Below are 15,322 nucleotides of genomic sequence, written 5' to 3'. Positions count from 1 at the left end.
TGTTCCTATAGTCAATAGCCTGCAAATATTTACTATCTGGGTTCACAGATGAACAATGGGTACTTAGTTGAGGTACAACTGGTGCCTATGCTGTAGTATGAGTCAGTGCATTTGGTAAAGAAAAGGTGAAAATTGGTGAACTATATTTTTTAAGATAGTACAAGTTTAGGCGCATCTTCTACAATAAAAATACAAGTCAGTATAAATGGTTTTGTGGGACATCTTTCTTTAGATGTGTTATGCTGACTAAATTGTGTACTTTGCTGTTAATAGCTGCTAAAGTTATTCGTAGTGATCTGCTATTTGCCTTATACTAAGAAAGCTGTATGTGTTACCTTTAATAAATTGTTTATTCCTTATTTTAATATGCTGTATAGAAAGGTAATGTAATTTAACATTTGTGTATCTACCTTCAAAAGGAATTTGAAGCATTTTCAAAGGCTGAGGGAAGAGCAATAAGGATGATTCCAGACATTAGGGTCCAACATAAGAAAATTCACAGAATTGATCTCGTTTTCATTGGAGGTAATATTGATTGAGAGGGGATATGATCCAGGGTTTCAAAATAGCGAGAGGCATAGGTCATTGTAGGTATTTGGGCTGTGAGAACATAACTAGAGGAAACAAGTATAAAAATGGCAAACCTGAAACAAGTCAAGACTGGAAGAGAATTTTCTTTTCTATTATAGAATAATGGATACTTGGAACAGTTTCCTGGCAAAAGTAGTTAATGCTGGTCAGTAACTTCTTTAATAAAAGATGGGTAAATATCTGTTTAGCAACTGGCTTGAAGGTTATTAGGAATATATAGCTATAGGTCAAAATACTTTACAGGACATACTGTTATAATGATAGGAACACCATCTGAGAATATTATACGATATAAGATTATGTAGTAATTCTGATGTTACATTCAATTAATCATGGGGGTTCAGGGAGGCATTCTGTAGAGGTATCCCTCAGGAGCAAGTTAGCTTGGGTAAAGTCCAAGATGAGGCAATTTGTACATAGTTTATGGAGGGAATGGGCTTAATGGGCCAAATAGCCTTTTCTTTTGATAAACATTCTTATGTTCACTTTAGAATTTGTGTCATCTTTCCCTTTCTCTTGTAGTTTTCTATTTTCGACTTCTAGCTTGAACTCTCATTTGATGTGACCACCTTTAATTCAGTGGGAGAGACACTATCTATATGGTCAGCATAGGCAGCTAAGACTTTTAAGTTTTTGTTTTCTTCTCCCAGTGGTGGAGTGCTATTTTATGAAGTCCTTTGCCAGGGAGTCCAGCCACAAACCTACAGAACTCATCCTGATTATATGTGGTGTGCATTGTGGAGTCAGAGGGGATTCAAAAAAAGGTAAATAAAATTAAGAAAAAAAGGATTACATTGTTTTCTTAAATTAACAAGAATGTCTGTGAACTACTACCAGAATTTTTTTATATCGATTCCTCCTTTTTATTGCACCACCGGATTTGGTTGTTCTTCGAGCCGGCGTGGACACGATGGGCCGAATGGCCCCCTTCTGTGCTGTATCTTTTCTATGGTTCTATGACACAAAGGTAAAAACAGGTGATATAAACACAAAAGGACTGGGAAAGGCTGTAAAGCAAAATGCCAAAATAATCCAAATTATAACAAAAGGTACATTTAAAAAAAACTTTCACTGTTACTCTATCAGACATTTTGATATTAATAGAAAGCAAAATACTACAGATGCTGGAAATCTGTAACAAAAACTGAGTTTTGACAAAGGGGCTGAAGCCAAAGCTTCAACTTGTCTGTTCTCTCCGCAGATGCTGCCTGACCTGTTGAGTGTTACCAACATTCTCTATTTTTGTTGTTGACGTTCATAGAAGTAGATTTTGTACAGATTATTATTTTAGCTTTGCTACACTTACTTTACATCTAAGCTAAAGTAATGAAAACTTTTAAGGAACTTTTCAATCATCCCTTCATGGGCTCTGTAAAACCTCATCTCCCGTTCTATATGTCTAATTTCTTTCATAGTATAATTGGCATCAGTCATACTTTGATCATGCAATGTATCTTACCATATGAAAAGACTTATATCATTGTACTGTAAAAAAGATTGTAAAGTTTGGTAAAAAGTGGCAGCAAATGTCAGAAAAAAATGAGATTGAACATAGGCCTTTAACATCCTGTCATAACAAAGTATGTATGAGACATTCATAAACTATGGAAGCATCTGTTCGTAAAAATGACAATAAATTTCACTAATATCGGCCTCGATGCAATATTCCAAGTAAGTAGAACAAATTTCTCAAAAAATAAAAAAAGTAATAGGCCCCAAAATTCCTGGGCTTGGAGTGGTAGCACCGTTGTGTTTGCGGGGAGCTGGAATTTGGGGCAGGATAAAATTCCATCCCTTCCGTCTTGACATCACTAAAAAAGGTGGGACTGCAGATATATGTTCGGCACCAGAAAACCCAGTAGTTCCGCCTTTTTTGTGGCCAGTGGAAAGTATACCTACGTGATGCAGGCATATTTACTCTACAAAAGAGGAAGTGGGGCCTATGCCAGTTTCCTAATCCTGCTGCATTTCCTGAATTTATGGCCATAATGTTTAACCTAGCCACTGTTATCAAGGTAGTATGCTTTTAGCCATCAACCTCAAGAATTATTACTTTCATGGGTAGTTATTACAGAAAGTTCTTACACTTTCAAGTGACAAACAAATGCTAAAAGTACAAGGTAATAATAGACTTTTGGGTTTGCTCCTGTACCCAGAGTCTTCCTGTGATAGTTGTATTTTAAGATGTTATAAGCATCCCACACCTCAACAACTTGTTTATGAAGATATTACTTTGACATGTTTCTTAAAAGGTGCAGATTCATGACTCAAGCATGTGTAATTCTGGAGGTTTGATGCAGATGTCTCTATGTAGGGAATATTTCCAAAATTCAATGACTTATATCTGTAATAAAAATACTTGAAAGACTACCTGCTATTTAAGCTCTTGGGTAAGAAACAGTCACCAATACCTTATAGTCAGAAATCAGCTACAAAGAAAAACGATTAAGGAACACACTTTGAAATTTATTATATTACACGTTACTGTATTTACATAAACTGTTGTACAGGCATCAAACAATATGTATCGTAGGTAGCTTTTTTCTGTTTTGTTTTTGTTAAGGAAGCTCATAACAATAGATTCTATGTCATGTAAAGCTTTGTTCAAAGGCTTGATTGACGTTTCCTTGATTCTAACGGGAAAATTAATTGAAAAGTGGTTCACAGTCCTTGGCTTTACATAACAAGTAGCTAACATAACTGCACTGGTACAGTCCTGATTGGTCAAACTTCACATCATTGTATTTCAATCTGAACTTCAACACAGTTAAGAGTGTTGGGATTTAACCTTTACAGTACTGATTTGTTCTCATTATCCTGCAGCATACAGTTTCATATCTTTACACAATAGTCTGCAAAATTAACAGTAGTGAATACAATGAAGTTGAATGAGAATAAAACATACATCCTATAAAATACATATTGACTAATGATTCATTTAGGCTATCGCACCATATTGCAATATAGATTAATGGGAGTTTTATTGTGAATGTGAAAGGTCCAAAAGTCACAAATGCCATAACACAAGGGATGAATGATGACCTTTTCCACAACAGATGGAACTTCCACAGTATACTAACAATGAAACAATGTTGGATATATTACATGGGTGGCCTTTGATCATGTTCTGAAACACATCATGTAATCTAGACTGTTGAATGATACTGAATTACAGTAACCAGTTTTTATCTTTGTATTTTCACTGAACTGTGATGACTCGCCCACAAAAATAAAATACTCTTATCTTGTAATACTTAAACACAAGATGCAGTCTACAATTGGAGTTTTCAATGCTGCTATTTTGTTTTGTTTGATTTTTACACCGGTAGATAAGGCAATGAACATTTTAGTAAGACAATGTGTAAAAGGACAGTAACTTCCTGACATTCTCCAAATGCTTTTTCAAGAACTGTTTACAGAATAGCATTGGGTGGATTTTCATCTGAACAGTCTGGGTGGTAATCTGGCGGAGCAGATCGCTCACCCATTACAGAACTTGTTCAGTTTTCATTCCATTGAAATCAGGCGTGTTTTATAACGGGTAGGCGATCTGCTCCACCAGTTTACTGCCCAGGTGAAGATGAAAATCTAGCTACATAGGTCCAGTTATAGACTACTAGTTTTTTGTATTTTTGCAACCATCTTGAAAGGACTGGTTCTGCCTTAACTGTACAATAAAAATGAATTTTATACTGGTTAGTTTTTTAAACTCCTTACAGGATTTAGGTTTTGAAAAAAATGCTGTAATGACAGATCAAATATTATACATTCCTCTATTAAAAAAAGCCCCAGTTCTATTCCACCAAATGGTGCAGTATCAGATGCATTTTTAAGAATAATGCAAGTGGACGGACGCGGTTACACTTCTCGATTACACTGCCATTGAGTGGAAGAAAACAGAGCTCTACACATGCGCACTGAAACACATTCCTGAAGCTTCACTCACCAGCATCTTGTTGCCAGTGAACTTTTAAATAATAGAAGAGCTGATGGGATAGTCAGCTCTTTTCTATCATTAGAAATGTAAAGACAGTATCATGGGCCACCTGAGTTCTTTTTAAACATTTAAATTTTATAAAGTTGGCTGCACACCAATGCAATATCACCACTTTCAGATAGTTTAAAAAAATTCATCCTTGGGATGTGCATGTCACTAGCAAGGCCAGCATTTATTGCCCATCCCTAGCTGCCCTCGAGAAGGTGGTGGTGAGCTGCCTTCTTGAAATGCTGCAGTCCGTGTGGTGAAGGTACTCCCACAGTGTTGTTGGGTAGGGAGTTCCAGGATTTTGACCCAGTGACGATGAAGGAATGGCGATATATTTCCAAGTTAGGATGGTGTGTGACTTGGAGGGGAGCTTGGAGGTGATGGGTGTTCCCATGCGCCTACTGCCCTTGTCCTTCTAGGTGGTAGAGGTCGTGGGTTTGGGAGGTATTGTCGAAGAAGCCTTGGCGGGTTGCTGCAGTGCATCCTGTAGATAATACACACTGCAGCCACGCAGTGATATCAAATTGCTGATTTCCATGAAATCAACATTATTATATCCTTTGAGAATTGTGCAACGCAAAAGATTGTGCTGCATTGATTCCAAATGTGTAGCATATCAGACTTTTCATTTGGGTCTCTAGATATCTGCACAGGCTCACAATTCATTTTTTGGTAACATTTTAATTTAAAATATATTCATCTTTTTGAGACCTAAAACACATTTACATTATAACTAATTCTGCAGATCACATTAATATGATTTACAAACATTTAAGAGCATGCAGTATTTAAAATATGAGTTTCTGTTAAAAGGCTGTTCTGTTCAGTGTTTAATTGTGAAGTCAATAATTGTTATTCATAAAACTATCAACATTGTGACAATGATAAGGAGTTGGTGAAAAAGTATTGTTCATTTGATTCATATTTTCTTCCCTCAGTATTCAAACTTTAGCCTTATTGATCAGGAAATTAGGACTGTCCAGCCCTATGAATAGTGTCACTGAAACTAGTGGCAGATTTTTTTGGCAGTTTTCCCCCGACTTCAGCCTCCTGATGACCCAGCTGAGACTGATAAAACTCATCCTCTAGGGGAAGCATGCATACAAACATCAAGATGAGACTGGAATTGTAAACTCTCCTAGTCAAGAATCTAAGGTGCTTGCATTGCAGCCACCAGAACATCCTATACAACATCTAGGTCTGTTGTATCAAAGATATAACATCCAGAAAACAAAATACAACTTCTCTGTTCATACTACAGCATTCATTTTTGACCACCTTGATTGGAAAAATCTGGTAGATCGTGGAAATCAATATTATGCAGAACTTGCTTGATGTGAGAGTGTCTGAAAACAGTGTGTGTGTCCAGGACAACCAAAGGTATAAGAAGTGTCCCCAAGTGGACTTGCTTAAGCTCGAAGTGTTGAGCTTGAGGAATAGTGGAAACATTCTACACTATACAGGATGGAAAAGTGTCCCAAGACCACACATTGCTGGAGGTGGTCACTTCACAGTTAGAGAAGAATAGTGAGACAGAACAAGGAGAGTTGGTGACCATCCACTGGCTTGGGGTAAGATGGTGAACGAGGATTCTGTTAAGTCTGAAGCTGTCTGCTGCACATACAGTACTGGATATCTATGATGTTGATGAAGATGGCGACTCAGGGAGGTAAGTCATGAGCAACACCACGGCAGCATGAACCAAGTGGTTACAGATAGGAAGAAATGATAGTGTTGAGAAGGTCATGTGATAGTTATTGGGGATTCTGTTATCAGAGAAATAGATTGACTTTACTGCAGCTTTGACTGGGCGATCCAAATGGTATGTTAGCTCCCGAGTGCCTGGGTACAAAAAATAATGGAGTAGATGAATATGATTCTGGAAAGGGATGATTCATGTTGGAACCAATGACATATGGAAGAACAGGATGGAAGTTTTGAAAAGAGAATTTGAGGAGTAAGTATTTAAAAAACAGAGTACTCTGAGTGCTGTGCAGTGGGTTAGTTGGGAGGAAACAGATCAGACACATCAATGCATGTCTTGATAAATGGTGTAAGAAGAGATGGTTTCAGATTTCTACAGCTCTAGGATGAGTTCTGGACAAGAGAAAGCTCTACAAATGGGAAGGGCTTCACCTTAAATGAACTGCCAATGTCTTTGCAGAGAGGGTAAACATAATAGCATGGAAGGATTTAAATTGGTAAAGTAGGGAGAAGGAGCAAATCTTAGAGCGTATGAGGAGGGGTTACAAATAAGTATAGTGCAGGGGAAAAGCAATCTAAAATAGTAACCTCAAGGGAGAGGGTATAGAAAAATGTATGCTAAGGAGAGGTTCAGGAGAAGAAAGTAGAAAGAAAAATAGTACTGATTAGTATGAATTGGTCAGCAGTGCGGTGTTTATATGTGAATGTACAAAGCATTAAAAATAAAGTCAAGGTATTAGAGGCACTTATTAGAATGTAGGGACACGGGGATGAATTTCCGTGGGAGTTCTGCCGCTCATCCACTGTAACTGCTGTTTTTCCAAGGTTTCCATGATTCCTCCACTGACGGTACAGCGGAAGAGCAGGGGAGTCCCTGTGGAAATTCACCTCCATAATGTTGTAACCTTGACAAAAATTTGGCTCCTGTCAGGGCAAAACTGGGAACTAAATATTCATAGCTCTAAAACTTTTAGGAGAGATTGAAAAAGAAAAAAGAATTAAGGACATAATTACAGTTTTAGAAAGGAAATTTTCTTTCGTGATGCTCAGACGGACTGAGGTATGGGATGTATTAGGATACTGGGAGTACATTATAGACCGTTGAATAGTGTGAAAAAATGCAAGGATGAAATTTGTAAGGAATATGGCGAGGCAATATGAATGTAATTATGGTGGTTATCTATTCTAAATTAGACAAGGTTAGGACAAAGATTGTGGTCAAAATATAGAGGGATTCTTAGAATACATCCAGACCTGTTTCCAATAATTTCAGGGGGATGAAAGGGACCTAGTCCATTGGAAAAGATTAATTGGAAAAGTAGCAGATCAAACAGTGGTCCAGCAGTGGGAGATATTTAAATATGAAATGGATAAAGTACAGGTTAACTATATTCTGACTAGGAGTAAAGGGGTTATGTCAAAGGCACAAATAAATAGAAGTTAGATCAAAAATGTGAATTTAGAAGAGGCACATAATAAAAATAGGGGGATAATACAGAAGAAAATTATGAAACTTATAAAATGTCACCATAAAGGGAATTAGCAAGGGCTAATAAGTAAAAGGATAGAAAAGAAGGGTGGGACTACTTGGAGCCACAAGGGAGCATCATGTACTTGAGACTGAATGACAGAGATGCTTAATAAATATTTTGCATGAGATTTGACAGAGTAAGGCAAAAGTAGGACTGTAGAGATATCTGAGAAGGATGTGGAAGAGGCACTATTGATTTTGACACTTTAAAATAAAAATGAAAGGGATTAAAAATAGTAAAGCCACCAGACCCAGAAGGCATCCCAAAACACTAAAGGAAGTTGGGGAAGAGATAACAGAGGCACTAACCATAATTTTCCAAAAATCTCAGAAATGGGAATTGTACCAATTAGAGTGTGGGAAATGGTACACCGAGACACAGATGCATTTGAAGAGATGGACTGGAACGTATCATCATGTTTTGTGTGTGTGAAGTTCAGCTTTCCCCTTAAGATCAATATAGTATTATAAATTGTTAGCTGCGTATTATAAGTTTGAATTTTTATATTTATTATTATATTTGGAGACTTATGGCAAACACGTTTTTGGCAGAGGAAAAGTAATTTTCCCATTTAAGTGAGTGGAACAGAAGGAGTTAGAGGAATTAGTCCTTGAAGGCACATTCTAAAAATATTAAAACTAAAGCATCTTTGCCACACAGCTAAATTGAGATGACTGTTGTGGATGCTGAGATTACTGCATCTGTGACGTGCAGGATGTGGGCTATCCTGGATCCGCAAAGTATCCAGGGAGTAAACTTGCATGAAGTGCCGACTAATTAAGTCCTTTGAGAAACAAATTGCCAGGCTCAAGGACCAACTAGCTACATTGCACACTATAAGCAAAGGAGGAAAAGTATCCGGAAGATACCTTTCATGTAGCTGTCACCACTGAGATAGAGGGAGACAGTGCAGCAAACAGTAACAGATGGGTGATAGCCCCTAGGGCATGTGAAAGAATTAGAATAAATCTGTGGAATCAGAGTTATCCAACAGATTTTCAGCACTGGAGGTGGACAAGGATAGAACTGCAGGTGATAGTGATCACAACCAGGCCAATGGCACAGGGCAGCCATTAGCTGCTTGAGGCAAGAGGGGAAAAGGATAAGATTAAAAATAACATTGTAGTTGTAGGGAATTGCACGGTAAAATGGATTGATCAAATCTTCTGCAAGAACATTCGAAGTCCCAAATAGGTGTTGCTTCCCAAGTGCCAGAGTTCGAAACTTGACCATGTGGATGGATAAGATCCTGTGATGGAAAGGGGAGAGCTTAGAGGTTGTGGTTCACATGAGAGCCAATGACAGATAGATGTAGAATGGTGGGATGGTAGAATGGAGAGATTTCAGGAGCTGGGGAGAACTTCTGAGGGGAGGGAAGGTTTTATCTTCGGGATGACATTCACCTAAACTGAGGAGACACATTTATCTTGACTGATGGAATAGATGAAATAGTTGAAAAGAATGCAAGAAGGAGGGGCCCTTTTCCTTTATCGCCAGTAAGACTGGTCGGAGAGTGCACGACACACGCTCCACACCAGTTTTGCACTAAGATGTACATAGGACCCGATCTGCATATTAAAAAGGGCCTAATGCCTGAAACAGGCAGGCGGTTCAGCCGCCCAGCGGTAGGCCCCTTTAAAAATGGCAGGTGATAGAGCATCAGCATTAACGGGAAGGTAAATCTATGGACCCCATTTTGAAGCAATTACTGTCCAGTTAATCCTAATTTTGGCAAGTTAAAATCGGCCCCAATATGTCCAAACAATGCACAACAGCAATCAACAAAGCCAGTAGAATGTTGAACTTCATAGCCAAAACAGTAGAATATGTCAAAGGAAGTCTTGGCCAAATTGTATGATGCTCTGATTAGACTCCACTTGTGGTTGACAAGACACAAGGGGGACTTTCAAGCTCTGGTGGCAACACAGAGAGGAGCCATAAGCTGATCCTTTGTATCAACAGTCTGAGAACCTTGGCAACCCAGCAAAGCTGTATTGTAAGACACCCTTGAACTGTCAGGGCGTCTGAAGGTTTAAGATGCCAATAGTGTGTCCAATAATGATTCTTGTAGCTGCATGGGCCTCGCTGTATCATACTTGTCTCAATAGTGTCATGAATAAGGGCTGAGGAGGACTGCCTTAGTCTCTGAGATTACATCCTTGCTGTCTGCCTTCTCCTTTAAATAGCTCAGAGGATTCTCTTAAAATGAAGGCACCATGACTGCTGCCTGGAAAGCAGGATATAACCTGCATTGCTGTTCAATTACCATCTGCACAATGAATGATGGGATAGAATCCCTTGTGGTCTATGAGGGCATGAAATTGTATAAACAGGTCTTGATGCCCAAATGTGTGGCATCAACACCACCCAGACTTTGGCAAATCCTGCAATGCATCTGTGCAGTGTGAATTGTCTAATGTTGTTGATATGCCCTGCGGTAACTTGGAATGAGCCTGAGGCATAAAAGTATAAGGGCTATGGTGTCATTAACTGATACAGTGCAGGGCGTCATCTGCAGGTCAGATCACAACAGACAGCATAACTCTGTCTCTGGCACTTGGTGTAGTGGAGCTTGCATTGCCAATTTCCTTGCACATTCCCAAGAAGATGCGCTTGGGTAAGCGTGGATAAGGAAAGTTCACTTATGGTGCAGTCAAACCTGCCTTGCATCCTTCCTTTCATCCTCTTCCTTCCCCAGATAACACAAATAGAGAAGAATACCTACTAAATTTTGATTGTAGCGATAATAAATCTTGCTGCCAAAAGCTAGGACAAACACCTCCCAAAGAAAACATAGAAAATTTCAGGTCTCATAAACCCAAAGCCACTTTCAGATATGCTTCAAATTAAAATACAGCAGATCCCCCTTTTAAATGCATTCCTGTTAACTTAGTACATGCCCAATCATGTGAACTGATCACACAGCACATGCCTTGCGAGAAAAGTGGAAAAACTTTTCTGTGGTGATTTCCATCTCATTGCTAGTATGGTAATATTAAAATGTAGCTCTCATACATTTTGTGCAAGAGTAATTTAGGCCGGCCTAAGAGGCTGGTCAGAAGATCACACAGTGCACAATGAGGGTCGGTCCAAGCAAGGGTCACTTCCACCTGGTTTCCTAGTCACTGATTGTTCCACGCTGGTGGCTTCAGCCTTGGCAACTGGAAAATTTATCATACAATGTTTACTTACATTATGTTTCCTGCTTTTAGAGTGCTAATTTAGAATGACTTAACTACTGTACGCATCCTTTCCCCCCAAACTTGCATGGGGTTCTTAATAACTGTGATGTACTAACTGATAGGAATCTGTTCTTGATGTTTGTTTTCCGAGAAAGCTCCGAAAATATGTAGAGCCATGATAGAGCTGATGTAATTTAAAACTTTTGATATAATTTGTATATAGGACTGAAAAAATACTTCTACAAATTAACAATTAAATGTAGAAATTACTGTTAGTCATAACAGCAGATGAGCACTTCATATGTTCATAGGACATTCCTCTACCACAATTTTAGAGGCAGCATTAACTTGTCTATTTTAGAGGATTGTCATATGAATAGATTAATCATTCAACCCCAAATATTGCTACCAGTGATTTTAGTGTTTGGCTAGTAAACTTCAATTTGCTGGTAGGAAATGAAATGAACCACAGAATGGCTACATAGGAACATAGGAACAGGAGTAGGCCATTCAGCCCCTCGTGCCTGCTCCGCCATTTGATAAGATCATGGCTGATCTGTGATCTAACTCCATATACTGTCTTACTGACAAACAAAGTGGAGAAGATGACTATTGAACTTAAACTAACTGTACAGTAAGAACATGACTAACAGTTAAGAAATTAATAGAAATATTTACCTAAAATCATTGACTGCACGTTGGCAATCCCTTTCCCCCCAACAAAGGGAGAAAGGAAAATGAACATTGGTGTAACCTTAGAGACTTATGTATAACATCAGATTCAGCATTAGCCTCTGTAAACAGAATCAAATATTCTCCTTCAAATAGAACTGGGATATTCTTTGTTATCTTGAAAGTATTAACAACAAATCTGGTTTTCTCACAGAAGCAGCAGTTGTCATAGTTACTAGCTACATCGAACAGCTACTCCTATAGAGAGTTTAAGGTATGCCAGAATGCATTCATGAAAAGGTAGGCTACCTGTTTGTGATCTTGACTGGGACATGTTGCAAGTGGATATAGGCTTTGGCCTATGCACACAAAATGGTGAAAATATCAAAACAACTGTTGATGTCTCACATACCCATATCCATTCACACTGCACATGGATTGATACCTTAAACTCTATGTTCTCACACAGCACCTATCCTGTGATGAGGCACTTGCAGTGTCTGAAGATTAGGGCATGTAAAATAAGGGGCTGGGAGAAAGCATCCTGCTATTCCATTGGAAGCAAATGGTAGTGTTGGCCCATAAAACACCTCTTCTTTGCCTTCTGTACTGACATCCAGTACCTAAAAAAAGAAATCCAATAGAGAATTAAATTTCAGTGTTACACCTATATTTTATAATAAACATATTTCATCACAAATCTCTATTGAAATAATTTCCTAATTAAAATTAACCATGTTCTTCACAAGTATATTTTATATATGCACAGATCTTACAGTTATTCAATCCGAAATTTGTTGTTGGTGATTAAACCCAAGTTCTTAGGAACCTTTAAACTCCAAACCTAAAATATGTGTTCCTTTAACATCAGATGGTCAAGCTTGTATTTTGTGACTTGCGCAACTAGGCAGCCACAAATTCAGTTAATTATAGTTATTGAATTTCTTCTTATTCCGTCTAATCAAGAGTCCGTAATTTATGTATCTGTGTACTTCATGCAATACTTTTCCATAGTATCTTGAAAATTGTTGATAAAAAAATTAAAAATTATTTCCTTCAATTTCAAAAGAAATGAACCTTTATCCTTACACATATTTTAATTGGTACTCCTATAAAAGAAATACAAAAAAGGAAATGAACCAAGATACTAACCTGGATACATGCCAATGGCTCATTTGTCCAGATGGAGTACCCACCAACTAGATAGATTCTTCCATTGTGCACAGCTACACCCGATTCATTTTGGCCTAATGTGGGAAAGTACAAAGTACTAATTAGTTACATTATTCAAATAAAAATGTCTGGATGTTTGCACTTGAAGTTTAAATAAGAGATGTTGGGGGTCATATTGGATAACCCCCGAAACCAGGCGCGGGGGTCGCAGTTCGCGATTAACCTGCGGCCAGTCGTTGAGATGCAGGCAGCACGTTACAATCATGCTGCCTGGTGATTTACCTGATAGCTGTGAGCAGCCAGGCCTAAGCTGCGCTGTTGAGTGGCAGCTCACCAGCGGGGGGCCCCGATATCACGAGCACTACTTAAAGGCAGCCTGCACCTCTTATTTGCAAAATATAAGGTACGGGTCTGCACGGAGATCAGACATCGCACGCGTAAAACGTAGATACAGTTCCCGTCCCTATGTTTACAAACTGTTGAGTTAAAATATTGAACAAAGGTTGTGCACTACTAAATTCCACATCCTCCAATCTGCACCATACCTCACCAATCTGCCGATCTGAGTTTGTACTGGGCCTGCGAGTGCATGCACCAAGGTTCTCTGATGATGCACTAGAGGCCTTGGTGCAAGAGATGGACAGCAGGAGGGGCATCCTATATCCGGAGGGGGTGCAAGAGGCTCTCCAGACATATGCTCCCGAGGCAGTGGGAGGCACTAGGGGACGAAGTCAATGCCAGGTGCATAGCACCACGAACATGGATGCAGTGCAGGAAGAAGTTCAATACTTTGACATGAGTGGTCAAGGTGAGTGAGGTCAACTGTCAAGTGGCATCTTGTACCACTAGCCGCAGTTCTATGCACTACACCCCCCATCACCCACATACCAACAAACTCTTTCAATCAGTACTCAACTCTTCCAATCAAATGCTTCCTCTCACATTATCACTGTTGCAAGATGCATACTCACAATTCACGTAATAACATAAGAAATAGGAGTAGGAATAGGCCATACGGCCCGTTGAGCTGCTCCGCTGTTCAGTAAGATCATTTCTAATCTTCGGCCTCAAATCCATTTTCCCGCCCGATCCCCATATCCCTTGATTCCCCTAGAGTCCAAAAATCTAACTATCTCAGCCTTGAATATACTCAATGTCTCTGCATTCACAGCCCTCTGGGGTAGAGAATTCCAAAGATTTACAACCCTTTGAGTGAAGAAATTCCTCCTCATCTCAGTCTTAAATGGCCGACCCCATATCCTGCGACTATGTCCCTGAGTTCAAGACTCGCCAGTCAGGGGAAACAACCTCTCAGCATCCACCCTGTCAATCCCCCTCAGGATCTTATATGTTTCAATGAGATTTTCACAGATCACACACACTGGCAGCTATTCAACCATGACAGCCATATCACCCAAACATCTTGCAGGACACTCACTGACACATGTCTCGCTTCCTTGCAGGAGAAGGTGGCGCATAACAGGAGGCAGCAAGTGGCAGTGGCTCCATGAACCTGCTGTCCTCTCTCAGGATGACAGCATTCCTGTCCCACCCCTGCCACTCTGCCAGTGCCCTTGCTGTTGTCTGTCAGCTAGCCAGCCCACACCCTTTAGAATATTGGAACTTTATTATAGGAATTTACGAAGATAGGAACAGAAGTAGGCCATTTAGCCCCCCGAGCCTGTTCCACCATTCAATGAGATCATGGTTGATCTGTGACCCAACTCCATATACCTGCCTTAGCCCCATATCCTTTAATACCTTTGGTTAACAAAAATCTTTCAATCTCAGATTTAAAATTTACAATGAGCTAGCAACAGGTTTGCAGAAGAGCGTTCCAAACTTCTGCCACCCTTTGCGTGTAGGAGTGTTTCCTAACTTCACTCCTGCAAGTACTGGCTCAATTTTTAGGCTATGTCCCCTAATCCTAGTATTCAAGTACAGGAGACCTCCAAAAACAGGTAAAAATGCATCAGCAGCCAGAAACAATAATCCAGCAACTAACCTGTAACTCCTCCATGATTCCTTTAAATAGCGCTAGTGGGGGGGTCCTCCATGCTGTTTACGACATATTCAGCTGTGCAAGGTTAAGACAGTGCGTTGGCTGGAGTGTGGAGTTCCAAAATCACATGTGTCCCTTTAAATCAGCGTTGCACACTGATCTACCGCATAACCTCCCTACTTTACATGCTTCCAGCGTTCGTTATCTGCATGTGCACAAACACCTTTACCAAGATCGCGTCCAGTGCACATCATGCTAGAAGTGTGCGCGCGCATTCCAGAAGCTATTTTGGGTCCTTAGGAGGCTGCGTAGCACCTACAAAATGGGCGCTACACGTCCCAATTTATAGCCTGATATTTACATGGCCATGAGCAGAGTGCAGTACCAAAATAAAGTTTATACCACCTGCTATTCAACAGCACCGCTTTTCAACATCTGTTTAAATATTGGTTCTAATTACTCTCGTAAACCATTGCTGCAT

General features: G+C 39.5%; 1 protein-coding gene across 7 annotated transcripts in view; it reads right to left on the bottom strand.

The window, feature by feature from the left end:
* Nucleotides 1-12,127: 12,127 nt before the first annotated feature.
* klhl32 (kelch-like family member 32) overlaps nucleotides 12,128-15,322 on the bottom strand; it is a 184,798-nt gene continuing 181,603 nt past the window's right edge. For 5 of the 7 annotated variants that reach the window (XM_067983834.1, XM_067983837.1, XM_067983835.1 and 2 more), the window contains 2 exons: nucleotides 12,819-12,913; nucleotides 12,128-12,289 (listed from right to left, as the gene is read on the bottom strand). In XM_067983834.1, coding sequence (XP_067839935.1) covers nucleotides 12,128-12,289; nucleotides 12,819-12,913 — 257 coding nt within the window. The remainder of the gene's footprint in view (nucleotides 12,290-12,818; nucleotides 12,914-15,322) is intronic. The other 2 variants (XM_067983839.1, XM_067983840.1) reach the window with 1 other exon arrangement.

Source organism: Heptranchias perlo, chromosome 5 (genome assembly GCF_035084215.1).
Source record: "Heptranchias perlo isolate sHepPer1 chromosome 5, sHepPer1.hap1, whole genome shotgun sequence".
NCBI lineage: Eukaryota > Metazoa > Chordata > Chondrichthyes > Hexanchiformes > Hexanchidae > Heptranchias > Heptranchias perlo.
The sequence above is the reverse complement of the archived record's forward strand: the minus strand, read 5'-3'. Positions and strand labels throughout refer to the sequence as shown.